At 33.1% G+C, this 27,855-nt stretch overlaps 1 protein-coding gene and 1 long non-coding RNA gene across 2 annotated transcripts; both read left to right on the forward strand.

Annotated features, from left to right (window-relative positions):
* The first annotated feature begins 767 nt into the window (after positions 1 to 767).
* Positions 768 to 6,510, forward strand: LOC127737011 (monocarboxylate transporter 14-like). The gene is made up of 4 exons (XM_052247564.1): positions 768 to 1,719; positions 5,139 to 5,282; positions 5,845 to 6,221; positions 6,502 to 6,510. The coding sequence occupies exons 1-4, from the start codon at positions 1,527 to 1,529 to the stop codon at positions 6,508 to 6,510; spliced, it is 723 nt and encodes a 240-aa protein (XP_052103524.1). The 5' UTR covers positions 768 to 1,526.
* A 150-nt stretch (positions 6,511 to 6,660) lies between these two features.
* On the forward strand, positions 6,661 to 7,717 carry LOC127738369 (uncharacterized). Its single transcript, XR_008000025.1, has 2 exons — positions 6,661 to 6,711; positions 7,140 to 7,717. It is a non-coding gene; the product is annotated as an uncharacterized LOC127738369 (long non-coding RNA).
* The last annotated feature ends 20,138 nt before the right edge of the window (positions 7,718 to 27,855 follow it).

A 27,855-nucleotide genomic window follows, 5' to 3' on the forward strand; every position in this document is an offset into this window, starting at 1 on the left:
ATTTTGTGATTTGTTGTTGTGAATAATACATAATGCGAATGAGAAACCCGTTGTTTTAATTATTTTTGAAGACATTTACTTGAAAAACTGACCTCAGAATTTTGGCACTGTACGATTCATTCTCTTTGTAGTTTGTTAACTTTCTTTAGTACCGTTCGTTGTACATTCTTGTACTGTTCATTGTGCAAAAGCCTATCAATATGGTAGAAATATGTATGACACGGCGTGACAAATTTTCAGAGCTTTTTTATGCGAGTTCTCAAACTTCTAAAGGAAAATTCGCCGTAGAAATACGTTATATTCATGGATGTTTTGCTCCAGTAAATTTTCGGATCCATGACAAGCTAATAGCAAACTCACCAACAATATTTGAATATGCATGATATGAACGAGGTTATACCCGTGTATATTCAAGTAGGCATCTACGACTAGCTGGCATTTCAAATTGTAAAGATCATCAATAGTAAAGTCATTTAAAAACTATTTTCAGTTGTTGCATGTCGAATTAACATATAAATCAACAATGAAAATTCATAGCACCTTCAAAAATTCCACATCAGAAATTATTGCACTTACAGTGATAATTCATCGCATTTATAGTTAAAATGGATCGCATTCAGTAATTAATATTATGGATTCTGCTGCTTTAATTACACTTTTTTGGACATTAATCCTGTTATTATACATTAAAAAGTTATATTCTAATGAAATTGTATTAAAACATACATTCATTCAATTGTATTGTATTTTTAAAAAGTAAACAAACGCAGTTTTTCCCATCATCCTTTATTCTACAATAGACATACTCGCATACAACAGTGAAAATGAACTAACTGGATTCGCCCTTTATATACACTGCCACTGAAAGCTTGAAAGTTTTTGAACATATATTATTTGTGTTATCGATTCGCACTTCTAAATTAAATGACTGGATACATAAAATGTAAATGTCAAATAATTACTTCCCTTGTGTGTACAAGGTACACATGGAGCATCCTGATTGTAATAAATACAAGTAATAGCTTTTCAAAAAAACGCTAGCCGTCTCTTAGCTGATGAAAATGGAAAGTGTTCTCGCTTTGTAGATTAATTCATTCAGAATAGTCTTGCATATCAATCAACAAATTTTACCACTCACGTGAGGTCACACGTTATGAAGTAGTATATCGTTTAACGTTGTGTGTGTTTACAAAACTCCAGAAGATTCGGCTATTTATAGATAAAAGTTACCTGTGTACCAATCTCATGAATATGCATGATTAATGACCAGGCAAAATCTAATTGCTAAAATAGAGAGGACAAATCCGATACTCTACGGGATTGAAAGACATTTACTAGGTTTGGATTGTCCTAACCAATCAACAAACTTTGATTATTCACGTCTCGTAATATCTTCCAATCAGGTAGTAAGAGGCGTTCACGCACTGACTGTCCATCGTTCAATTCTTAATAACGTCTCCAAGGAGACGTTAATAATGCGTGCTAATCTATTGACAACACGGAAAACAGTCTTTTGTATTTAAGATATGAGGAAAGGGGAAGTGGATGGTTGTTGGGGATGGATGATAGTAGCAGCCGCTGCCTTAAACAGAATAGTGATATATGGGATATCATACTCAGCTGGTGTGGTTTATGTTGTCATCCTGGAAGTTTTTAACGAAGGGAGCGGGATAACATCATGGCTATCTTCACTCATCACTGCCGTTTTATTTTTCACCTGTAAGTATTTGTGAAAACATTGTCATTCATTTTGCACAGTTCATACCGTACATGTACATGTTGCAATCACGCATAATTGTGTACGGCCTTAAAATATTACGCATATAGTTATTTATATTGCCATAGGTAATGTACTAAACTGTATGATGCATAATTTTTTCAAGTCGGAAACTTTTTCCGCAACTGTGATTATTGCATCATAAGACATTGTCCAATATTTCCTGGCCTGCGTTTCACATAGAATTCTTGCGACTCAAATTGATCGAAAGTATACTGAATTGTTCTTGATTTGCAAGTTATGTTTGTCGTAAGATTTTTTACGAAGGCCTGTATATTTGAAAGCAAGGCGTAAAATCATAGTATGCTCACGTAGGGGAAAGACCTTAATTAACCACTACCAGAAAAGGGCATATACGGATGGTATTAGAAATTTCCTTGTCGTTCCTTCCCACCAATCGATTTGTTTTGAGGGATTTTCATTGACAGTCTATCTAGGATTCTGGAAATCTTAAACAATTTTGGAACAAAACAAACATAAATTAAAACCATGTATACTGATGCATAAGTAATTTCAGATAGTCTATTTATACAATGAAAATAATATTTTTTCATATTTACTGAGTTATGATGCAAATTGAAAACTTGGTTATTTCTGTATATTAATACTGATTCTGAAATGAATTAGAATCATGTGCAAAACAGTGTAGTCGAGACCATTGATTGGCGCGCTAAAATATCCCATTGACTGGGTCAGATTAGGTGAACGTTCGTCTGTAACGCCCACAACTCACGACGTATTTATTATAGACATTTTGACTGTGGGGTCACCAAAGGGTCTCAACGCCTAAATAAAATAATTCGAAAAACTAATCAGGAATAACCTTTGTGTTTTGATTTATGTTGAATACTTAAACGTTCTTTACTTGTGTTTTTGTTATGTTTTGATAATGAATTTTTATGATATCGGAAGTTCTTTCAGCAAAAAAGGATTTAACTGGCTTTAAAAGTTACAATGGATGTGTTGATTATTATCTTTTTTTCGGACGTCAAAGCGATTTAACAATTGCGGTTGTCCAATTATGTCATCTTTAAACTTTTATCTGGTCAAAATATTATTTTAGAACGAATGCATGATCAACTTTAAAAAGTGTGCAAACACAAAACATATAGACAAAACATACTTCTTTCCTGTCTTTTTCGTACTTGCAAGTTATTAGACAGTAAAAAGGCTATTTGGATCAAGCCTTGTGAAATTTGCATTTACGTTTTTGAATAGGTAAAATGTATAGTTTGGTGATCTTTTCTGCTAACTACTATACTTGTGAAAAACCCTTGGCAACAGAAACATATTCAGCTTTTTTTTTAATCGACCCAATTTACATAGTAATGAACGACTTCGTACATTTTATGATCGCAAATAAAATATGTATATAATATACTGTGCACTGTAGTTCGTATATATACTGAGACCCTTTGGCAACCCCATAGTTTAAATGTTTATAATAAATACGTCGTGAGTTGTGGGCGTTACAGACGAACGTTCACCTAATCTGACCCAGTCAATGGGATATTTTAGCGCGCCAATGAATGGTCTCGGTTACACTGTTTTGCACATAATTCTAAGTGTCAATCTCAATTGCTTTTTAATTGTAAATCTTTTAATAAATTTTAACTACACGATGATTCGCTGGCAGACTGGCACTTACAAACGTAGACTGGCATATCAGGTTACGTATCATCAGCTCAGTAGTTAGTGCCTCGGTACTGACATGATTTATAACATCAAAATAGTCTATTCCTACAAATACCCATACGATAATTAAAACTGTTTAGGACGTAATTTAATATCCATCACAGATAGAGTTTTCACGGTATTTGTTCCTATTAATAATTCTCAATTTTCCATCTCTTTAAATTATTTGCAGTGTGAAGTATCATGTTAAGCTATAAAAAGATTAATTTCGTATCGTCTATACATAATTATTAATCACGGTTTGATATTATTGTTTAACTATTTAGGGTTAAATCCAACTATATGTGGAATCCATATTCTTTCATTAAAATTAAACGAAAGACGAAAGTAGCAATTATATACCAAGTGTTTCGTCACAGCGTTCCAATTGAACATAAAAAAAAAATGATATCACAGATACAGTTAAAAAATTGACACTGAGGGTTAGCTAAAAAATAACTTACCGACAAAGGAGGTAACCTAAATTTTCCCATTTTAATGGAGTATTCATCGCCAAGTTGGCATATCCTCCAGAGCTAGAGGACTGCTGCTTACAAGGAAGCTATCAAAAGCGTTCTAATCGACAAAGGTTAACTGATTACTCAATATTTAGTTCAACGGACACCAGCATGCCTTCCATTTGTTGACTATTTCGTAATATCAGTTTAACTAATTACCATGAATAGTTTTACACTAGTCATTTTGGGGCCCTTTATAGCTTGCTGTTCGGTGTGAGCCAAGGCTCCGTGTTGAAGGCCGTACTTTGACCTGTAATTGTTAACTTTTTACACATTGTGACTTGGATGGAGCGTTGTCTCATTGGCACTCATACCACATCTTCTTATTTCTATATGTTCTCCTTTTTTGTATCCAAATTCCAGTTCAGAAAATCATAACCGAATGCCCCTATTATCTCTTTTTACTTGTTATGAGGAAAACGACGGGTGCAACTAGTAAAGCAGGACCAGCTTTCCCTTCTGATGCACTAGCAGCTGAGGCCAGTCCACTCCATTTTCTAGTTTTTTTTCTGGTGGGGTTTGTTTTGTTTCATTTTAATTTTGCTATGTAGTGTATTTTTAACTGTTTTTCCTTTAGACATGATGTTGTCTGTACTTTGAATACTATTATAAGAAGGTTTTTTTTAATTTCATCTTTGGTATGGTATTTTTTGTATTTTGTTTCTTAGTTAAACATTAAAAATCAGGAATTGAATAAAACTTCATGAAATGTGACAGGTTCATTTGGTTTTAAATTTAAAATAAAGCAAATCATCAAGGATACCTTTATCAGCATTATACAATAGAGGTACAACCACTATGAAAAACTAAAGTGTTTAAGTTTGGGTTTTTTTTTTTGGCATTCTCTTGCCGTCAAATATTTGAAAACAATCATTTTCTGCTTTACAATATGTTAAATAATGAATTTTAGTTTTCCACTTTCAGCAAATTATCGCCTGCAGTTCACTTTTGAATACGCGAAACCTAACTTTATAAAGTATTCGATAGTAATTATTACTTAATCTTTTGTAAGACTGTCGATTGTATAGTTGAAAGCGACAGAAGAAAGAGATACCAGAGATCTGATCGGATCATTAATGATGGTTACATTCCTATAAAATGGCAAGACGAAGATGTTCTCTTAAATATGTATGCCTAACAGAATCCTATGTTAGTATGTTTCCTTTCAGGTCCATTATCTGGATATTTGATTGAAAGATACGACGAACGAAAGGTTGCCATTGCTGGAAGTCTGATTGCAGCTATTGGCATGACGTCATCTGCTTTTGTCAGTTCCGTTCCCGCTCTCATTCTGACTTACGGCATAATTTCAGGTAAAAATATATTTTGGACACCAGAAGTGTAGAAAAAAATCACTAAAGCAATCACTGGCGAACTTAATAATAACTGGTATACTTGATGAGATTTTGCAAACTAATTCAATTTTTTTCTGGCTTTTTCTTGTACATATTACATTTACTGGTTAGCAGCGCAGTAAGGTATATATAAATTGCTTGGTCCGAAACACTATTAAAACAGATTTTAGCATTAACGTAAATATTTTGCAAAATGCTATTTTATAAAACTTATATCATTTGTTTTTTATTTTAAGGACAAGCATTTATAGCATTTTTCTGTGTCAAAAGATAGATAATATTCATCGAAGTCTGGTTGTATCTACGTTGTTATATTTTCTTGCGATTTATAAATTATCGTTATTTGTTGTTTCATGATGCTATACCTTGTAAACTATGAATAATGTGCTTATTGAAACAGGTAGTGTTTGCCTGATGCACTTAAAAATATAATTAAACAGTAACTGGGGGTTCTTTACTAATTAATTTCATGTACACTGGATCTAATGTATTTGTTATAGCTATTAAAATATGTTTACAGGCATAGGATGCGGAATAGCGTTTATGCCAGGAAGTGTAGCAGTGGCTAAATACTTCAAAAACCATCGACCACTGGCAATGGCGATATCATCTGCAGGTGGCGGAATAGGTATTTTTGCATTCCCACCGATTATTGAAATGTTAAATGAATATTATACATGGCGTGGTATGTTTTTGATTCTTGGTGGAATAACTCTCAATATATGTGTATTTGGATTATTAATCCGCCCTTTGACAAAAGAGGTCAGCTTAGAACAAAAGTCACAAGAGAATGGATATTCTTCGGACAAATCAGAATATAACAAGTTACAACAGAGCAGTGTTCGCAAGAATCTCGAGACAGTACAATTAAATGGAGAAAGTGAAAACTTCAAACAAGTTGGATTTCTCGACAAACATTTTTATCTGAAAATTCCATCATTTTACATCCTTATGATCAATAATTTTATGTATCAGTTTGGCGCATCGATTATCCTAGGTCACCTGCAAGCTTATGCTGTTTATCAGAAAGGATTTACTAAGCCAAATGCTGCTATTTTATATACAATTTCCGGTGTTATGGTTCTTGTTTTCAAACTTCTACATGGTGTCTTTGCAAATATGAGCCATGTAAAAATATTTAGACCCATTTATCAATATATTTTCTTCTATGCATTAGGTGGAATAGCAACAATATGTTTGACTATACATTCCCGTTACGGTGTATACTTTTACAGTGCGATATTTGGAATGAGTTATGCAGCATGTGGAGGCTCCCTTGTCCCAGCTATAATCATTGACATTTCTGGCGTAGAAACATTTGGTGTTACATATGGAGTTGTGCTTTTCGGTTTAGCAGTTGGACAGTTAACTGGTGCTCCTGTAGCAGGTTAGTGTTGTTTCTAAATACACTTAATTAATTTGAGAAAAACGTGTTGTTTGTGTATCGAAGTAAACGTTTCGCCTCCTACTGTTGACGAAGGACACATTACAAAAAATATACTTGCATAAACCATGTAGGCATAAATGACGCGTCGTTAAACAGTTTAGAAGCTTAGGCTTACTCTTCATATACATGAACACAAGAACTTTAATAGTAGAAGAGAAAATGACAACCTTTGAAGTTAACATAGCAGAAATACAGAAATAAAAACAAATATTCAAACAACACTGTAAAATATAAATAACACTCACATAAATATGCTTTTTCCGAAGTGTTTACAATACCGTATTGAAGAACGCAACTAGTAGTAGAAGCAAGCTTAAAACATACTACTTTTGTTTTTGTTTCAATCTTTCATGAATTTATTGTTGCAGGTATTTTATATGAACACCAGAAAACATATGATACTTCCTTCATCCTTGCCGGATCTATGATGATAGCAAGTGCCTTAATAATGATTTATCCTCTGAAAACTGATCTCAACCCTTCAAAACTAAATAAACAAAATGAAAATAACATAGAAATGAATATTGAAGAAATCGATTCAATAAACGAAGAAATGCTTACCGTTTTTGATCCAATATCAATGTCCGTCGTTTAGGGAAGCAGAACAAGTCTTCAAAGTGGAAACATCGACAATTTACATTGTGCAGGGAAATATTATCACAGTTCTAATGGTTTACGTAATATAGATACAATGAATAAGCGTTGATTCTTGAAAAAGAAACCATGAGCCCGGAGGGCGAATGGTTTGTTTTTCATGAATCAACGCTTATCCATTGTATCTATAATTAAACTATGGTGTTAATTTCTTTTCAAAATTAAAGCCTTTTCTTAATTAGAAGGTATTGATAGTGAGTTTAAATAACCATGGTTTCATGTTCAACGATGCATTACTAAATATAAGATCACAAATAATTGGTTAGAAAATTAAAATATAAATATAACACAACACGTCTGCCTTTAAATTATCAGGCATCTGAATATTATCTGTGTTTACAAAATAAGACATATTCGAACTTATTTCTAATACATTTGAGAATGGAAATGGGGAATGTGTCAAAGAGACAACAACCTGACCAAAGAGCAAATATAAAGGAAATATAATAAGTATGTTACCGAAATTTCTAGCAAGAAGCCTTATTCTAGGCACATCATGATTTACTCGCATAGGAATTTGCGAATAAACATTTGTAAAATTATGAAGTAAAACAGATGAAATCTTACTATATTTATTAAACAAAAATGGACAAATTGAATGTAATCATTTTCGTTTCAAATATGTGAAATAGCCAATAATAATAAAAAAAAACGGTAAAACTCGCTATTATTACAAAAATATCCACAATTACATACAAAATAAGAAAAAAAAAACAAACAGAAAAACTAAAGAATAGGGACAACAAACAGAATACAGGGATTTGAACCTAAACTGACAAGTCCCTACCTTTAACTTGACTCTTTAACTCATTGATCTTGACCATGCTAACCTCGCGGCTACCAACTTATACTATACGATTGCCTATTATGTATATATAAAGGTACACACCCTGTGTGTCCGTTGTACCGATGTATATCATATGTTCATTTATATATATAAAATAGACATATAAATTGTAACCAATTGATAGCCGAGAGGTTTCGTCGATATGTTGATGTCAGTCACACATAACAGATTTCAAGGACGGGTTCGATTCCCAGTGAAGGCATATAAAAATTACAAAAATTAAAGGTAAGTTTTTAAATTAATTCCATTAGTGAACAGAAATCAGTAAATTAGCTAATTCAAACTTAATGAAATTAGGCACACAAAGGAACAATTGAATATATAATTTGGTGAATCCATTTCAGCGACAGATTTAGAAAGCGTTGATTCTAGAACAAGTCTAGGTTAGTCTATGGAAAGGTATATACTATGAAATTTAGAGCGAGGGGCTTGCCCCGAGCTCTTAATTTCATAGTATATACCTTTCCATAGACTATCCAATTTAGCACATATTTACAACTCGAGTAATCTTTTAATTGGTCTATTGATAGTTTATTTTGGCTGACTACTTGTATCACAGGTGTTTGTAAAACGGAACTCATTAACGAATTTTGTAAATCTACTCACTAGTATCATTGTAAAATATGTGATTTCAAAAGGCCCTTCACTCCAGAATGAAAAGATGGTAGCTGCTGGTGTAAGTATGTATACTGATATAAAGCGGTGTTTTACTATACATGTTCTTCTTACAAGGTAAGATGACAAAATAAATTGACCAAAAGCAGGCAATAATTAAATTGCAGTGGAAGCTTTACATGTTTTGAAAACATTTTTTAATTTCACAGTAAAACTAAAGCTATAATAAATTTGAAACATATAGATAGTTTGTCCCCTAAGATATAGTCTAGCAGATAGGCATTAAAAAGCAACTACAAATAGATCAGAGATTATAGGTTTTGTGTTTTTTTTTTTTTATTAGTTAAAAGTAAAAACTAAAAGATTTATCAGAATATGTTTATATATATATATATAGGTGGCACATTATCTTCAGACATAATCACAGTTTTTCAATTCATGACATCGTCCTAAACATGCATGAAATATTTGCCACTGGACATTAAGCAACCAATAATCAATAAATCAATCAATTCATGACGAAATAGATCACTTTCCTTAAGAAAGTTTAAAAAATTATCACCAAGTTGCTTTAATTTTCCTTCACAAGGTTTCATAGTACACACTTTTCTGTGTACAAAGTAATTGCATGGATGATACATTATCATAATTTTAAGATATCGTTGTACTCTAATCAAGGTATAAAGAACCATATGTATTACCCTTTATTTAAATGATAAAATTTGCAATTGTCAAAAACATTTTTTAGATCCAAAGATTTTAATAGCAGGATATTTAAAAATCAATGTGAAAACTAATTACAAACTATTTAATTTAATTTGGAACACAGCATTTTATTTCAAAATAGCCAGTGGGAATTTTTGTTTTAAATATCTTGATTACGATACAATGAAATCTTATCCTTGTGGTCATTCATGCGTAGTTACTTAGTACACAGGAAAAGTATGTACTATGAAAATTAGAAGGCAAATATAAGCAATTTGATTGGACGAGAAGTTGTAAGTATGTGCTAAGAATCCACGGTAAATGAATAGGCTGACGTCACGACAATGGTTTAAATCGAATTAATCGACTAAGTGATAGTTTGGAATCTATAGAAGTTGGACCAAGATCATCAAGTTTTAGTGTTCACAGGCATACAGGTCGTCAACATAATGCAAATACACAGCAATCAAGTAGTCTTCTGAATGCATTAAGACAGGAAGGTCAGTCTCACTACCACCCAATACTGTCACCACTTGCAATAGAGCGATAATTTAAATGTTTGTGAAAGTTTTGTCGTGGGAGCAATATTTAACTTGTTAATGAAAAAAAGACCAACAATTAAGTCAAATTCATTATATTTTAATCAGTTAGAGAATATCACCATCGGTTTTTTTTTCTTAAAATATTAAACGTGATGGAAGCATACCTTTACTTTTAACAACTTTTTTAAAAGATTAATTTTTTCATATATTGATGGTTTTGTATACATGAAGGTAGAAAGGAGCAGAGCAACACGCAGTCTCGAGGAAAGGAACATATATATCAGGGAACTTAATCTGATGAAAACAATTTGTTATTAGATATAGGAAGATGTGGTATGAGTACCAATGAGACAACTTTCCATCCAAGTAACAATTTATAAAAGTAAACCATTACAGGTCAAGGTACGGCCTTCAACACGGAGCATTGGCTCACACCGATCGGCAAGATATAAAGGGCCCCAAAAATTACTAGTGTAAAACCATTTAAACGGGAAAACCAACGGTCTAATCTATATAAAAACGAGAAACGAGAAACACGTATGAACTACATAAACAAACGACAACTACTGTACATCAGATTCCTGACTTAGGACAGGTGCAAACATTTGCAGCGGGATGTATGTAAGACGAAGATCCCTCCGTGAACGGAGCACCCTATTACCTGACGATTAATGTAAACACAAACATAATTTATCTTCATCTTAACAGTTAAGGTCATACGATAAAGAATAAATTCCTCGTTGATGTTTCCTTAAAATTTTGACTCAAAGTCAATTTTGATATGCACAATCGAAATATGCAAAGAAAAATATACCTCCGTGACTTAATTTTTGAGATATTTAAGTTTAAAAACTCAAAATTTCATTTTTGATTACTTTTCCGAAAAAAATAACACAACTTTGAAACGAAAAAGATATTTTCACCCGTCTTTTCTAAAGTGTTCCTTACATATATATATAGACGTGTAAGAAGGTCTTTATGATTAAGTGATCAAATATTTGTGAAATAATTCAATTATTGGAAATTAAAACCCGTAGACATTTATTTGAAAATAGAAATGTATGTAGACTAAAAATTATTGTTGACGTTTTCTTTAATAGAATAAATGAGATTCATGTGCTCATATTTTAGCTTAAGATTTGAAACCTATTTTTATAATGCTGGATATCCCATTTTTTATTTTTTTTTTTTGCGCTGTCGCAATGCAACATCGTCGTGCAGCTATTCCCACCGTAAACAAAACCACTATACAAATAACAGTCACAGTATACTAATTTTTTAAGGTAAGAACAATAAACAGTCTTCCTTTGCCTTGAATTTTATGCCCCCGTAGCAGATTTCGAGTGCTTGAATATACATCAAGTGCCTATACAAATACTTTTAAATTCACGTAACCGATTTGATGACGTAAGTGAATTTTCCGCGAATTTTGAATGGTCATCAGTAGCAACGTTGCGAAAACAACACGTTAAATTTAAATGTGTTATATGCCCTTGCGACTGTATCGTATGCCATTAAGGCCAGGGGAAAATCATCGATGAGAAAGACACAAAACTTCTAGGATTTATACATTTACCAGATCATATAATAGAAGGTAGATTTGACTAGAATATTAAGCTAACGACCGTATTGACACCACCTGTATGGCAAACACTACAGCATGAAATTGATTGGAAAAGTTCTGGCGCGCGTAAACTTGAATTCTTAGGTAAAATATGAAGATGGTTGCATGTTTGGATAGAAAATGAAGATAAAAACATCTTACAGTGTTAAAAGATACATTGAATGTGAGACATACTCAGGTGTTGTTGTTTTTTTCGGAAACCAATGATTTTCTTTTTGATAGCATTTTTTAATGGATAATTTGGAAACATACCAAGTATGTCATTATTACATTTATTACTTGAGTACGTTTAGGTGCGACTACCATAAGTCTGTTCGTGATCTATCTTCATGCCCCACAAGAGACGACGGGAACATTTACCTGTGCCCCTGGAAGAAAATAGCAAACAATGCTTCTTCCGATGCATCCATCAAATCATTTGAAAATGTTGTTAAAGACAACTAAACACACCGTTAGCGAATTTGTCAGATTATTCCTTGTCTTATAATAACTGTGCCCCTTGATCAAGCTGAACATTGCAAATTGTTTGATTTCCGGACAGACAATATCTTGCGTAACCTCAACACAATCAATCTAAATTTTGAAAATGTTGTCAGAGAACACTGAACACAGACCCGTTTTAAATTAATCCAGTTTCACTTTTGACTCCCCAGAGTTATGTCACGCGATCAATCTGAAAATAGCTAAAGTTACGGACAATAACTAGAAAGAACCTCCGCCAAGTTACTTGAACTTTGAATATTGTAAGATACCACTGAGCAGAAATCCCGGTCGAATTTGACTGATTGGACATGTGTTTATCCAATGTAATGCTCATGAATACAGCAGATCGATAACGTAAGTAAGTTTCCAGCAAATCTTGAGGCAGAAAATAGTGACTTTCCTTGGCCACGGATTAGACAAATATGTCTGCTATAATTTTTTTGACCTCAATATTATTCAAAGATCATCTTTTAAAATTGACATTCTCTCAAAAAGTATATCGAAATATGTCAATTGCAATCAACTCCAAGAAGCGGAATATTTAGGTATCTCTTCACCATAAGTATGATTTATTCGACAAGCAACAATTAGCTTCGCAGGTTGGTATTAAAGAGGGTGAAGATGTTTTTACCGAGATAGTAGCTTTGGTTATCTCAATTGACGGTACACCATTAATTTTAAATGTGCGATTTTGGTTGCAGGATAACAAACTTAAACAAGTTCGCTGAATTTTTGTTTTACTTGATACACTTGGCCGTTAAAGAATAGATAACCTGGCACAATATCGTCCTCTTTCGCGCTATTGTGAAATCATCGAATGAAGAATTTCCTCTGGATTTGAACTGGCATAAACAGAACGATGATTGTCATATGTTAAGCAGATTAGTTGACAACAGTGTTTTGACAGGATTCGTGTATATCAGTCTTTGATTTTCTATGCTGTGTTTTGTAGACTTGTTCGTCTTTTCGTCGTTTATATTTTTTGCTATGGTGTTGTGATCAGTTTTTCTTTCGACTTTTGAGTCTTGAATGTCCCCTTTGTATCTACCGTCTCTTCTATAGTTGAATAGATACTGTCTAATTAATATATTCACTAATTACAATAGAAAATGACAATATAATTTTTGAGAAGATATTGTATCATTTACCAACATAATTCAGTTAAAATACACCTATGTAAAAGAAAGGAGATGTGGTATGATTGCAAATGAGAAAACTATCCATCAAATTTAATATGAAGTGGATGTAGCATTTATAGCAACCGTACGGCCTTCAAAAATGAGAAAAACCCATATCGTATAGTCGGCTATAAAACACCCCGACATGAAAATTATGAAACTCGATTGAGAAAACTAACGGCCTAATTTATAACATAACAATTTACGAAAAAACAAATATGACATGAACCAACGACAACCACAGAACTACAGTCTCCTGGCTTGGAACAGGCACATAATGAACCTAGTTGACTCACTTTGTGTGGATTTATTTTTGATAAAAAATTTATTTAATTATTTTTGGTTTCAATTGATTAAAAGAAAAAGAAATTTTCATATTTAAGAGGAATGTGTCAGTCCTACAGGTGAATTCTGAATTTGATTAATGTTTCATTTTCTTTGACGGTTCATCTTTATAAATTTTGTTATTGTTTGCAAATAACTCTTCTTTTCACTGATGAGACTTCAGCATTAATGTGAAATTAAAAAAGAAAGTGATGAACTCTAAAAGGTACAAATCTTGCCATGAACTCGGATATTTTCAATATATGGAGCGTTCTTATGACCAACGTTCAGAGTCAGAAAATTGTCATAAAAATCCGTTGGATGTCCGACAAATGATAAACCAGTTTGCCGTGTGCCAAATGTCAGAAAAGAAATGAGGAAATCGTAATTAGACCAACATAAAAAAAATTATGTGTTTACTGTCACCCGACCTACTATATGAACTCTAAACCTATTTTTTTTTAACATTTTCCCTTAATCATTTTAAACCAACTGTCTCAGGAAAAGTTGACACAAGATAAATTTGTCTATTCTTTTTATGTTCCTATTGGCCCATACAGTTATACGCATTTACACATCCTGGCTTTCAAATGTTTATCTATGAGCGTTTCTGATGAATGTAGATCCATAGAAGCGCTTCGAAGACACGAAATTTATAAAGTGTTAATTAATTTGAAACTGTCAAATAATCATATGACAATAAACGCAATATGTTTTTGATAATTTCATGTTTGGGGAGTGGGGGTTAAAATAAAAAAAAACATTCCCTACTCATAAAGCAAAACCAAAATATAAATAATCTCAATTAAGTATGGCAAAATGAAAGACTGGTATTTAGAAAAAAATCATTCATCTTTTCCATATTTTGTTTTCAATAAATATGGTCCTGTGGTTTTAACAATGAAAATATGCCAGTACATTCATTACAGCTTGTGTGAATGCCTACCGCCCAGGACAAGTGACCCAAATACACTTAGTTTTATTTCTTATTATGTAGAAATACTTACGATCAATGCTTACTTAGTTGCAAGCTTTTTCAATGGATTATATTTGCAAGCGCATTTTTACCTCTAAACCTAATAGTTGGACTACCAGAGCAGATGATACAGGACCCTATCAATAATTTTTTATTACGGACGCAAAGTGATACGCTTCGTGGCTGATTTTCTACACAAGTCGTGTTTTTTCTATTCATCGGAGGGGTAAGTACCTTCATTCGATCAATTTCATGGACGTATGGACCATTTTATTACTGTCATTCAGCATCCGACTTTGTTACAGTCGCTATGGTGGAACTATTCCGCACTGAATGAACAATATTATTCAAAAATATTCTTTATATCGTAAATATAACTACATTTGATGTTAAACACTTCATATTAATTAAAGTCGATTATTTTTAACGTTGGGGAAATTTAGAAAGCAAATTGTTACTGTTCTCAATATTTCAATGGTAAAATATTAAGGTGAGGTAATCAACCCCACATTCCATTTCAGTTGCAATGGCGCAAAATTCGAAGTTTGATGATGACGTTTTACAGCTTGTTTCATGGTATATAAACTAAGCGAAAACAAAATAAATCAAAACAAAAACTAAAACAGACCAACAGAAATGTTTACATAAATTTCAAGTAGGAGTATTTGCAGTCCCATTCAGTATTGGAGGATGGGGTAGGGACCTCAATATGAAAAAGAACAGATCACCAACTCACTAAATGCAATACAAAAAAAATGAGAGGTAACCATATGAACTTCTACAGAGCAGTAACTACCCACTTACAGGCAGCATCCTCCAAAACACAACAAGAGCAATCAAACACAAGGGCGTTTTTTCGCAAATAGTGCTTTCTGCTGTGTACCGTCTATATGTGCTTTTTAGCCTTGCTTTAGCTTATTTTTTTTTTCTGTTTTGGCTGGTGTAGTCTATTTATATTATATATCATGTTTGTATTTTGTCTGCATGTTTATACACAGTCGCTTGCATTTTAGTAATACAAATATTAAAAAATATTTTTTAAAATAGTGATATATATTATATATTACTATTTCTTTTAATTTTTGTTATATTTTTATCACTAAAATTCAAGCGACTGTGGTTTATATTTCTAAGGAGATGTGGTATGATTGCCAATGAGACAACTATCCACCCAAGTTCAAATGATGTATAGTCCGCTTTAAAAGGCCCTGACATGAAAAATATGAAACAATGCAATTGAGAAAACTAACGCCCTAATTTATAATAATATGTCTTTTTGTCTTAATATGTGTATCTGTGTCTTATGCCTATAATATGTAAGTCGGTATAAAACCTCATGAGAACTTATGTTATTGTTAATGTAGTTATACCCGACTCTAAATAAAAATTACTTACTTACTTACTAGGGCACAATATATCATTCTTTAAATAGAGGAGGAAGGGAACTGGTCATTTGAAATCTATGATTTTGAAATTTCTTATCCCCATGTACATTATTTGAAAATAAAACTGGTCCCCCGTTTACTTTTGGGAAAAAAAATGAACAAGCCCCCTGATTATTTGCCAGCCACGATTATATACTACTACTACTACTACTACTACTACTATATAAATACTTGAATATTTTATAAGAAAATTAAGTCATCATACAATTACATGAGTAACATGAGAGATAATTAAAATATTTTTGAAACACAATAATTATCAATAAGGCCTTGAATAAAATATTGTTTGTTTGCCCTTTCCTGATTCAACACTTTCAATGCCAGTAGGGTAGGCAGGGGAAAATATTTCAACTCATAAAAATTAAAGGAAAATCACATAATCAAGTACGTAATGATAAGTCTAGTTGATTGCCAGTTCTCAATGGAGTACATGAACATTTCACTTGTTTTTTTCCTGGTACTTTCTTTACAGTAAGGACATTTCCATTTTGAGTTCTTTTAAGCAGTTCTCATTTCCTTTTAAAGATACACATTTATAATGATACCATTCATTGCAAAAGTCACAACCAAAGTTTTTGGATTTTCCAAAATTGTGCTTTTGCAAACTGGACAACTGAAAACTGAATCCACACTTTCAGAACTGCATGTTTCATTGTAAATACTCTTTTTATCTTTCGACTCGGTGCTATTCTGAAGAGCTTGTATTTTTGACCTTAGTGCTTGTGTTTTCGTTTTAGGTATGGTTGATTTAAACCTTTTCAAACCATTAGAAAGCGCAACTTTGATAAAGTAATCTTTAATAATTTCAAATAAGTCTAATAAAACTGCTGTAAAGACCTCAATGGCATTTTCAGAGTCGTCAACCCAATGTGGTTCATTGAACAAGTCACACCATTCTTTTACTAATATTTCATCAGATTTTATGGCTAATTTGCATTTGTAATGAACATTTTTTCCATAGTAATGAAAAGCTGTATCAGTAAGATGACACTGTAGCTTCTTATTAAGGGTACGAAAAATGTTGAACACATCATCACTAATGTGATGTACTAACTAGAAAAATCAGAAGATGCTTTTGGATGGTTTTTTAAAAGTTCCTGTAGTATAGAATAGTGATGATGTAAAAGAGAATTCAGTTTGGGTAGATGTCTTTGTTGCTCAGTTAATATATCATCATGATTATCACCAATGTCCCCATCTTCATCAAAACTAAAGTAATTTTCTTCAAGATCGTTATCAACATTCATCATTTCGTTATCCATATCATCTTCAAACACAACTAAATTTTCATCCAATAAAAGTTCATTAATAGCTATTTCATACAAGGAATTGCAGCATTCCAAACTCTCCATTGGTCTCAAACTTTCATGATTATAGAAATCATATACTTCTGTACAATGCTTTAATTTAGCAGCATTAGAATTGTAGTAGATTACACGCAATCCATCAATGAGCATTGCACGACCAATAGCTACACCCATTTGCCCAGGTGAAAAAAATTAATAATAGTCAACTTCTAAAAATTGTAAGCTCTGACCTTGAGCTCTATGCACTGTCATTGCATATGCTAGGCGCAATGTCTCGACCAGTCTCAACATTTAATTTAGTCTTGACTGGTCTTGACTCCATTTAAATCACCCATCTATGTCAGTTATATATTGATCTTACAAAATGCCAGGTTATTTGGTAGAATCTTTAGTGCGGACTTAATTCAGATAGTCACCTTTAAAAATTTCTTAAACTTTTTTCAAATCAACTAGGATTTTCATTAAACTCTACAGCTTTCTCTTTGTATTTAAACCTGGGAATTTAGGTCACTTTGATCTTATTTTACTTGTATGATCACTTACTATCCTGATGCATCTGTATACAATGTTACATGATCCCAGAATGTAAAGTTGTTGAGATATGAATGATAAGAGTAACTGTAAATTGTAGCCCATGCGTAAGAACTACCTGAAAATAAAAATTCATTCTTAAACCATACTAAAATAATCATATATAAATTTTCACCCCCTCCTGCTCCTTATTTAAATGATTAAAATGTTTGTTTCGCATATTAAGGGACATTATTTCAGTATCTTATTAGAGACAGTCAAGGTGGGATAACTCTAAAATTTTAGCTATATTATAATTAGGTGCTGTTTCCAGAAATTTTTCATTGGCATTTTTGTATTTATAAATTTATAAAGATTTCCCGTCTCTGAAGACACTGTGTAATTTGTTGATGTTTATTTAGTGTAAAAGCAGATTTTTTTTTCATAAGAATAATAATGTAACATTAGGTTTCATCAAATAAACAGTGAGCACAAGCAAAAATTTAACCGAACATTCATGTTCATGATTTTATGACGAGTACTTACAGTTTTGAAGTTAAAATGATGAGGAAATGTCTTAATGAATACATTACTGGTGAAGCAGTATTCACCAGTATCATTGTAGCGGTAGTTTGGAACAATCAAATTGTATATTTTCTTAGATTACTACATCAATTTAATTTAATTTTGGATGTAACATCATTTGTTATAGGTCAAGTTTTTTGTAATACAAATTAACATTTTTGGAACCATTATTTAGTGACTTTTTTGCAATATCTACTAGTACTTTAGTTAAGGAGGTTAACTTGACAATGGATTTAAAACCTTTTAAAAAGTTTGCAGCTTTCTTTATGGTTGCTTTCAAGCAACAACAACCCCCCTTTTTTTTGAAGGTAAGGTTTAGTTTTCTTTTGAAATGTTAACGGACGACGGACGCAAAGTGATACTAATAAAAAACTAGGAAATGACATGTCATAAAGTATAATAACTCGAAAAATATTTACCCGAAAGCAAACAAAATTTATTATGCAATTGTACAAAATTTCAGTTCTATACTATTTTTACTTTTTGAGTTTTAGTGTTCACAAAAAATTGTTCAAGAACAGATGGACAAAGTGAAACTATAGAGATCCCACATCCTCAATAAGGGTCCTAAAAAATTAAATTCATTTATACCTGAAGACCACCAAAGTAAAGTGTTTTGTCCTTTACAAGGCGTCAAACTAGCTCAACCTTGTCAAACATCACTTTTGAAAGCATGCCAATTTCATCAATAAACAACGTTTGTGTCGACTGGATCCTATTTCTGACCTCAGTGAATTGCTCGTTCAACAAAAATGTTTCCTGTAACTCATCGCTTGTCATTCTTCCATCCTTGATGCCAGACCAGTGGTGTAGTGTAGTGGCCCCAAAACCAAGTTCACAACTTGCAACACCTGTTGTTGATGTTATGGCCACTGACTTCTGCTTCTTTAAAGCTTGTTTGATCTTCCTAAAATGAATATGTTAACAATTAAAAAGTTACTAAACCAGGACTAATTGAGTTATGTTTTCCCGTATGAATCAATCATTTAAGTTAATTTTCTTATTATCCCCTCGCCAACGATGTTGCGAAAGGATATAGTAACGCTGCCATCCGTCCGTCCTTCCGTCCGTAACACCCGTGTGAAAACTCTAGACTCAACATCCTTCAGTGGATTTTGACCAACCTTGGTACATACTTAGTCCTTTTGAAAATCTGGACCCCTATTGATTTTCAAGGTCAAATGTCAAAGATCAAGGTCACAAGATCAATATTTTATTCAGGGTCAAATTTTAACACAGTGAGGGGATGCCATGCTTCGCGTTGCCATTGTTACATTTACAATGTATATATCAATCTTATATTTCAAAAACTCTAAAACAATCTTCCAAACTTTTCAACAGTAATAGCTTTCCTCAGGGAAGTCTCATAAAGCCGTTCGTTTAGAAGATGTAGTGAACATTTCTATGTTTCTATGAGAAAGTTGATATTTTTGGGCCAAAAAAGCTTTATTGCCCCAACTCCTTTTTAAACTTGTTCTTTATACTATTTTCAGTCTTGCAATTAACTAAATGGAAAGTGAAACGGCTGGAAAAAAAAAACTGGAAGACATTCATTCCAAATATTTTGTACAATTTTGTAAAAAAAGTCATTGTGCCATCGAAAGATGTATTTTCGAAAATAATGATAGCGGTATTCCCTAACAGCATTGTCAAGTATTTGCCGCTGTTCATTTACTAAGTAACTTACATCACTAACGTTACCTATTGTTTCCGTTGCCTATTGTATACGTAACGTTGCCTTGTGGGCAACGTCTCATCACATGAATACAATTTGTATGAACACAAGCCTTATTAATTCAAAGCGAAGTTCTTACCACAAGATTCCCGATATTGGTGCCGTGACCAATGGAGAAGTTAAAAGCAATTTGTGGTGGTCACCGAAGTGCAGTAACAAGATTGATTAATAGAACCAAGGAGAGAATTTCTGAAAATGATATTGAACTTCAAGAGCTTTAGGCTGCCGCAGATACTCTAACAAAGAAGAGGAACCTGCTTGAATATCTAGACTCACAGATCTTAGATGGAACCGAACTAGAAGACATGGAACAAGAAATTCTTGACGCGGACGAGTATACAATATATGGAAGTCGCCATTCGCCGATTCAAGGACAACAAAATAACCCCATTTCAGCAAACGGTTAGTGAAACAACTTATGTTCCAATAGCAAATACACTTGCAAATCACAACTCGAACCATTCAGAAAATGTATTTTCAGTGGATAATAACTCTGTTTATTCGAACGCAAACCCAACAACAACAACAAATTTCTATCACAAACTACCTAAGCTTGATCTACCGAACTTTACGGGAGACATATTAACATGGCAGACATTCTGGGAATCGTTTGAGACAACCATTCATCACAATCCCTCTTTGACAAATGTACAAAAGTTCAGCTATCTCAACCTATTCCGGTTTATCTCTATCAAACGCCAACTATGACCACGCAATTATATTGCTAAAGGAGCGGTATGGACAGACACAAACAATAATAAACGCGTACATGCAGAATTTACTTAAACTTACGCACCCGTCACTTACACCGCACAGCATAAGAGCATTTTACGATAAAATGGAATCGTGCATAAGGGGATTAGAGTCGCTCGGACAATCGCAAGACACATTCGGATCACTTTTAGTACCAATTATATTTGGAAAATTGCCCGACGAAATGAAAAAGCTGATGACCAGAGAATACGGAAAACGGAATTGGGATATTAGGTCCCTAAGAGAAGCAATCGGTAAAGAAATGTACGTTCAGGAAACTGGTAATTCAGATAAATTAGACAGTTTCACTCCCACAGCGTCATTTTACACAGCAGTTGAACCCAAAATCACTGCAAGACCTCAATCAGTAAAAAATCAGTTTAAACCCAAAACCTGTATTTACTGCAAACAATCGCATTCTTCCCTAGAATGTACTAATGTTGTAGACAGAGAGAGCCGCTTAGCTATTATAAAACAGAATAAGGTATGATACAATTACCTTGGCAATCACAAAGTTTCGGAATGCCGCTCACGATTTAGATGTAGGAATTGTGATAGCAAACATCACACTAGCGTTTGTGATAGAAATGAGAATCAAGAAAGAGAAAATGTAAGTACTATGAAACCCTTACCACAAAACACAAGTGTAAATACAGTAGAGAGCAACAATGATACAGTAACATTCTACACGTCAACATCGAGCGTTAAAACAAGTACAGACGTATTGTTAAAAACAGCCATCTCACCAGTTTGGGTAGATGGCAGGTCAGCTACTGCCAATATTCTTTTAGATGAAGGATCTCAGAAGTCGTTTATAAGCAAAGAGTTAGCAACAGAATTACAATTAAAACCAAATGGAACTTCGACAATTAGCCTAGCAGCATTTGGAGATGCACACAGAAATGTACGCAATTTAGACACTGCCATAATAGATTTACAGACTCAGAACGGAAGGAAAATACCGATGGAAGTATTAATTGTTCCCACTATCGCAGCACCGTTACATAATCGCATGACCTACAATGCTGCTAAACTGCCATACCTCAGTGGACTTAGATTTGCGCACCCTGTAAGCGACATGGATAAATTCAAGATTTCGCTTTTAATAGGTTCTGATTACTACTGGGATATCGTAGAAGACAAAATTATCCGTGGACCAGGCCCGACCGCAGTAGAATCAAAACTCGGATACCTACTTTCTGGACCAATGAAAGACTCAGCTGGACCCACATCCTCAGCTTTCATGATACAACACAAAACGGAAGAAGTCGATTTGGAACGTTTTAAGAAAATCAAATCATTCGGAGAAGCTTCTGGCAAATCAGTGAAATCTAGCAAAAACAGCTGGTTAGAGACATATGAATCGGATAGTATTACAACCGATATATTGCAAAACGTATGAAAGAAGATTTTCTGGAGTTGCCTTGTAATCACATCATCACAAACCGCCGTACACTTGGAATGATACACACATTGAGCAGGGAACCAGGAATGATGAAAATCCACGGAGACAGAGCGCCGAGTAAACCTGAAGCCAAGCTAAAGATTCAAACATGGACTTAATATTTTCATGACAATATACTTATCAAGTGCGCCATAATTTTGATAATGATCATAGTGATTAGACAGTTCTATTTCTATTCATTACATGGACTTTAAATGGTTAATTATCATTTCACACTTTGTATGTTAATTTCTTTATGATAATATTTTATCAATTTTCACTTCTCGGCGCCCCCAGTGTCAAGTATTTGCCGCTGTTCATTTATTAAGTAACTAACATCACTAACGTTACCTAATGTTAACGTTGCCTATTGTATATTGAACACAAGCCTTATTAATCCAAAGCGTAGTACTAACCACAAGATTCACGATAAGCATAAGAAAGATTCGATACAAAGGAAAATCTAAATATATCGTTTATAACCTAACGGCAAAAGTGTGCGATTCTGCACTTACAGAAACTTCAGATAATTTCACAATTATTGTTCCTGAATATTGAATATCAAAACATTATGAAGGAAATACATAAATTAAATTTCAGACTGAATTTTTAGTAAATGGAGAAGATGTTTCACGTGATCATGAAGTGACATTATTATTTGAAGTTACATGCAATCCAAAAAACATTGACGATTTGTTGTATGTTTTAAGCACTTTGAAAATTTGCAAAGGGACATGGTCAAAAGAAAAAAAATCATGGCAAAATTAAGGAAAACAAAATGGAAACAGAAATATGGAAAAGTATTTTGGAAAAAGGAATGTATGATGTCAGATATAGATCTAAATCAAGTCGAAAGATATTATCAATATTAGTTTCTTCAGATGTTTGTCCATCATTGTCCTCTATACAAAGAATGAGAAAAAAAGGAAGCTGGATGTAAGCAAAAAGGGCACAGTTGTGCCCTTAAGCCTGAAACAAAATGTTAACCTACTAACATTGATGAAGTAGAAACAAGTAAAATTTCAAATGAACCTAAAACTATAAAGAAAGATAGTTCAAAATCAAAAGATAATAAAAATACAAAGGAGGATAGTTCAAATGATTCTAAAGAAAATGAAAATAATGAAAATGAATTTGTTAACGTGACAGAGCAAGATCATATAGACATGGAAAAATTCTAGATATTATTTGTAGTAAAGGGGTTCCCAAAGAATTTAGAGTTTTATTCAAATCTCAACAGTCAAATGCAAAAATATTGGGACCCAAAAGTCATCAGTATATGTCTTTCTTTATATTGCAGATCCCCACAGGCTTACCAGGATTTAAGAAAATGTGGAATGCTGATATTGCCTTCTAAACGGCTATTGCCATATTACAAAACTCTGTACCCTAGGCTCCCGGAATCATTGAAAGAAACTTCCAATGGATGGCAAATGAGACTACCAAAAACAATGTACATTCATATGGCAAACATTGGGGATTGTTAATAGACGAAATGTCAGTACAAGATGACTTGCGAGTCGTGAAGAAGGGAAATACTTGGTCGATAGTAGGAAATGTTGATATGGGAGACCTGAACAATGATATTGATATCGTTATCAGCAATAAACCCAGAGTCAAAATGGCCACACACTGCCTGCAATATGTGTTCCACGGTTTTACAGGATTCCGTTGGCCTGTTGCCTATTACGACAGTGAAAATGCATGTGCATACCAAATATACAATACATTTTCGGATGTTGTCTCAAAGCTCCATCAGTACGGCTTTATAGTAGATTATGTTAATATGGATGGAGCCACTACAATCAGACTCTTCATGAACATGTTATCATCTTCTGGTAATTTACGCAATGAAAAATATATTGTGTCTTGATATTTACCAACATGAACACAAAATATGCCTCATTCAAGAATTCAAACATGTTTTGAAGAAGCTCAGAAATAGTATACTGGCAAGTCGCCTAGAAAATAAATCAAAACCAGGTCGTTATGCTGTGAAAAATTCAAAACCAATAGTATGGAATCAATGAAAAAAGCCTATGAATACAATGTGCAAGATGGCTTCCCAATACATAAAAACTTAACACATGAGCATATTGTTGTTACCCGTCTCAAAAATGAGGAATCATTTAGCTTCCTATGTTCTTAGTAAGGAAATTTTGCATTTAATGAAATGCTATCAAAGTATCCTTGACAATCCTGCAACACTTGCATCCACTGTTGACATTTTAGAGAGCACATCAATTCCCGTTGACATTTTCCTAGATAAACGGACAATCAGTAACCTTCAAGACAATGGACTGATCAAATTTAAAGAAGTTTTATCCTTTTTCAATGAATGGGAACATGAAATTGAAGAATGTCAAATTTACAGTTCTTCTAAAAACCTCATAAATTTTGAAACCAGGGAATAATTGAATTCAAGTATTCAAGGCTTCGTCTCATTGTGTGAAAAATCTGTTTCCCATGGCAATAGCATTAACCCAGGGTATATTAACTCCGATATTATAGAGAATAATTTTTACCAGTTAAGAGTAATCCATAATGGATTGAACAATAATTGAACTCTTGCGCAGATTGGTCCCTCACAAACTGCAGTGTGTCTTGGACAAACAACACTTTCTTCAAAATGTAACTCTGGAAGATCCGCCTCCTACTTTAAAGCAACAACGCCTTGTGCTTTAGATCCATCACAGAATAAGAAAAGAAAATTAACCAAACCTATTAGATTAAAAAATAAACTGTTAGTTCCTATTGACTACTGCCTTTCATGAAATGTATGTCCATTTGTCTGTCCAATCACAGTCGTTTGAATTTTAGAAATAACAATATTAAAACAATGAAAAAAATATAGTTTGTTTTAATCTATATTACTATATTTTAGTTCATTTTTAAAATTTTTATCGCTAAAATTCAAACGACTGTGGTCCAATATAGCTTTCTGGGACATAACTTTATTAATGTGAACCAAAAATAAGTGATTATGTGATTACCAGGTACCTCCATGAAGGGCCTCAAATATAAAAGTTGCACCAGGTACAGGTGTCAGAAAAGAGACAAAGAAAAGGGGATTAAGATAAAGGGGACAGGAGAAGGTTGTCCTTTAATTGACACATGTAATCAGTAGCGTATAAGGCGAACCTGATGTATTGTATAACGCCTCTCCCTTTTTTTAATATTGTTATTTTTAGAGGAAATACTACTTTTTATGTCAAAAATTCTTATTACTTCAGTTTAAATCTTTTCCCAGTTTCACATTGCCCCGTTATTAAAATATTGTGTCCTTCTTGCGAGTAGTGTAATGCTTCCAATTGCTCTGGCGTCATCTTGCTGAAACCACTGGTCTTCTTGATCCGGAAATATATCTTTATTTGGTTAAAATTAGAAAGTTTTCATTCAATGCGGAATAGTTCCACCATGGCGACTGTAACAAAGTCGGATGCTGAATGACAATAATGAAATGGTCCATACGTCCATGAAATTGATCGAATGAAGGTACTTACCCCTCCGATGAATAGCAAAACACGACTTGTATAGAAATCATCCACAAAGCGTATCACTTTGCGTCCGTTGAGGTTATTTCGATTATTTTTATTTTGGCGCAAAAACGCATTTCATAACTTCCCCTATGATATATATGTATCACTATTTTTTTAATTTTTTTTTTAATATCTTTATCACTAAAATTCAAGCGACTGTGATCTGATTTTGGAATTTGTATAATAATTTTTTTTTCTTATCAGTTTAGTAAACAGTCTTGAGCAATTAACCAAGGTCGGGATCTCTGTTTCTTTTTAATAGTGACAAATATACTCATGTTTGGACACGTGTTGGATATGGTGTTCAACAAAGAAAATGCTATTATACGAAAGGAGATGGACCCTTAAAATATCCTAGATGGAGAGATAATGAAGAAGGAGATCGAAACGGAAGTCACTTTATACAACATGCAACGAAAACTGCTTTGTAAAAACAGTTCCATTGGTTGAAATAAAAAATTCAAAATAAGTATCGCGATACTTATGAAAATTAACTGCTTACTTATAAAAAAGTAAGCCGATACTTTTTTATTTATGCATATACATTTTGTATCGTTTAACTTTTGAAAAAAGCCATTACTTTTCAGCTGTATCTCCATACTTTTTAAAAGTAAGCCGATACCTCCGACGATACATCTAGAAAAAATTTAAAACACATTACACTTTGAATGTCCCTTTGCTATCTTTCGCCTCTCTTGAAACTAACCTTAAAATTACTGCTCTGATTGGCAAGTATTTCATTTACATTCAGTTTACTTAGGTCGTGTTCTCTTTTTTTGAAATTTCATTTGCGTAAAATTTTAAAAACCTACCAGCAAATCAGGAAGAAAACACACATAAATATAAAAACACACCCATACTTGACCAAACATGCATCCAGTTAATGTCAGTTTTAACGTAATTTTTTTCTCCAAAAACTTTATCTAGCAAATTGCACATTAGTCTTACACACGAGTAATAATTGTGTAATTCTAAAGTTACCGTGTTTAAATACGAGCATAAAAGACCAAACTAAAAGCTCTGTTGCATGTAGCAAAGCCTTAATATTATAACCCTCGTCTGAAATCGAAGTTACATGTACAGACCTTCAAAAATGCTCGATTTCAATTTTACTTAGACAATCGTCTAGACTTAAATGGTATAATAAGCGTTTTAACACTGTTGGCACCTTATAAATCTCATAGCTTTCATGATTATAACATACATATAAATCAGAACTTAATGTGTTGTCTGTTTAATTACCACCGTGTTTATTTTAAAATGCTAAATTACAGCTTTAATACGTGTGTTTGTGTTATCGTACTGTTAACTTGTTTGTATATTTAATATTTTAATGACAGACTGAACTTTATTTCGATGTAAGGCGTCATAATCTTTATGAGGTTGCAATATATAAAATTGAATGGAATTTATGTAATGTTATTTTAATTTTTCATATATATATATAACATAAATGAACCGATAATGATATTGCCGGTAGTTGTGATCTGACTTTTGGATCTTGTTTCTATATTTCAAAACATCATGATAAGTGGGTAGGATGAAACTCTTACAATACATTCTTGTTATTATTTCCTTCACTTTTAACCAACTTTGTTGTCTAGGATGTTGTAAGCCAATCCTCGACGTTTTTGGGGAACCCTTTAGAAAATATTTCCCAAAATCCCTTAGATTCTGAAACGGCGAATTAACATGATCGCAAGATGTTTTACAATACAGACAACTCCATATTGGTGAGGTCGATAATTCGACCACTCGTACGGCGTACCACTCATTGCCGTTTTCAGGATAAGGCAAAACATATCGTAGTTGCCAAAA

The sequence above is a fragment of the Mytilus californianus genome, unplaced genomic scaffold, assembly GCF_021869535.1.
Source record: "Mytilus californianus isolate M0D057914Y unplaced genomic scaffold, xbMytCali1.0.p SCAF_4, whole genome shotgun sequence".
NCBI classification, from domain to species: domain Eukaryota; kingdom Metazoa; phylum Mollusca; class Bivalvia; order Mytilida; family Mytilidae; genus Mytilus; species Mytilus californianus.

Coding starts and splice junctions, on each gene's coding strand:
- LOC127737011 (XM_052247564.1), top strand. CDS start 1,527: ATGAGGAAAGGGGAAGTGGATGGTTGTTGGGGATGGATGATAGTAGCA. Junction 1,720..5,138: donor TGCCGTTTTATTTTTCACCT/GTAAGTATTTGT, acceptor GTTTCCTTTCAG/GTCCATTATCTGGATATTTG. Junction 5,283..5,844: donor GACTTACGGCATAATTTCAG/GTAAAAATATAT, acceptor ATATGTTTACAG/GCATAGGATGCGGAATAGCG.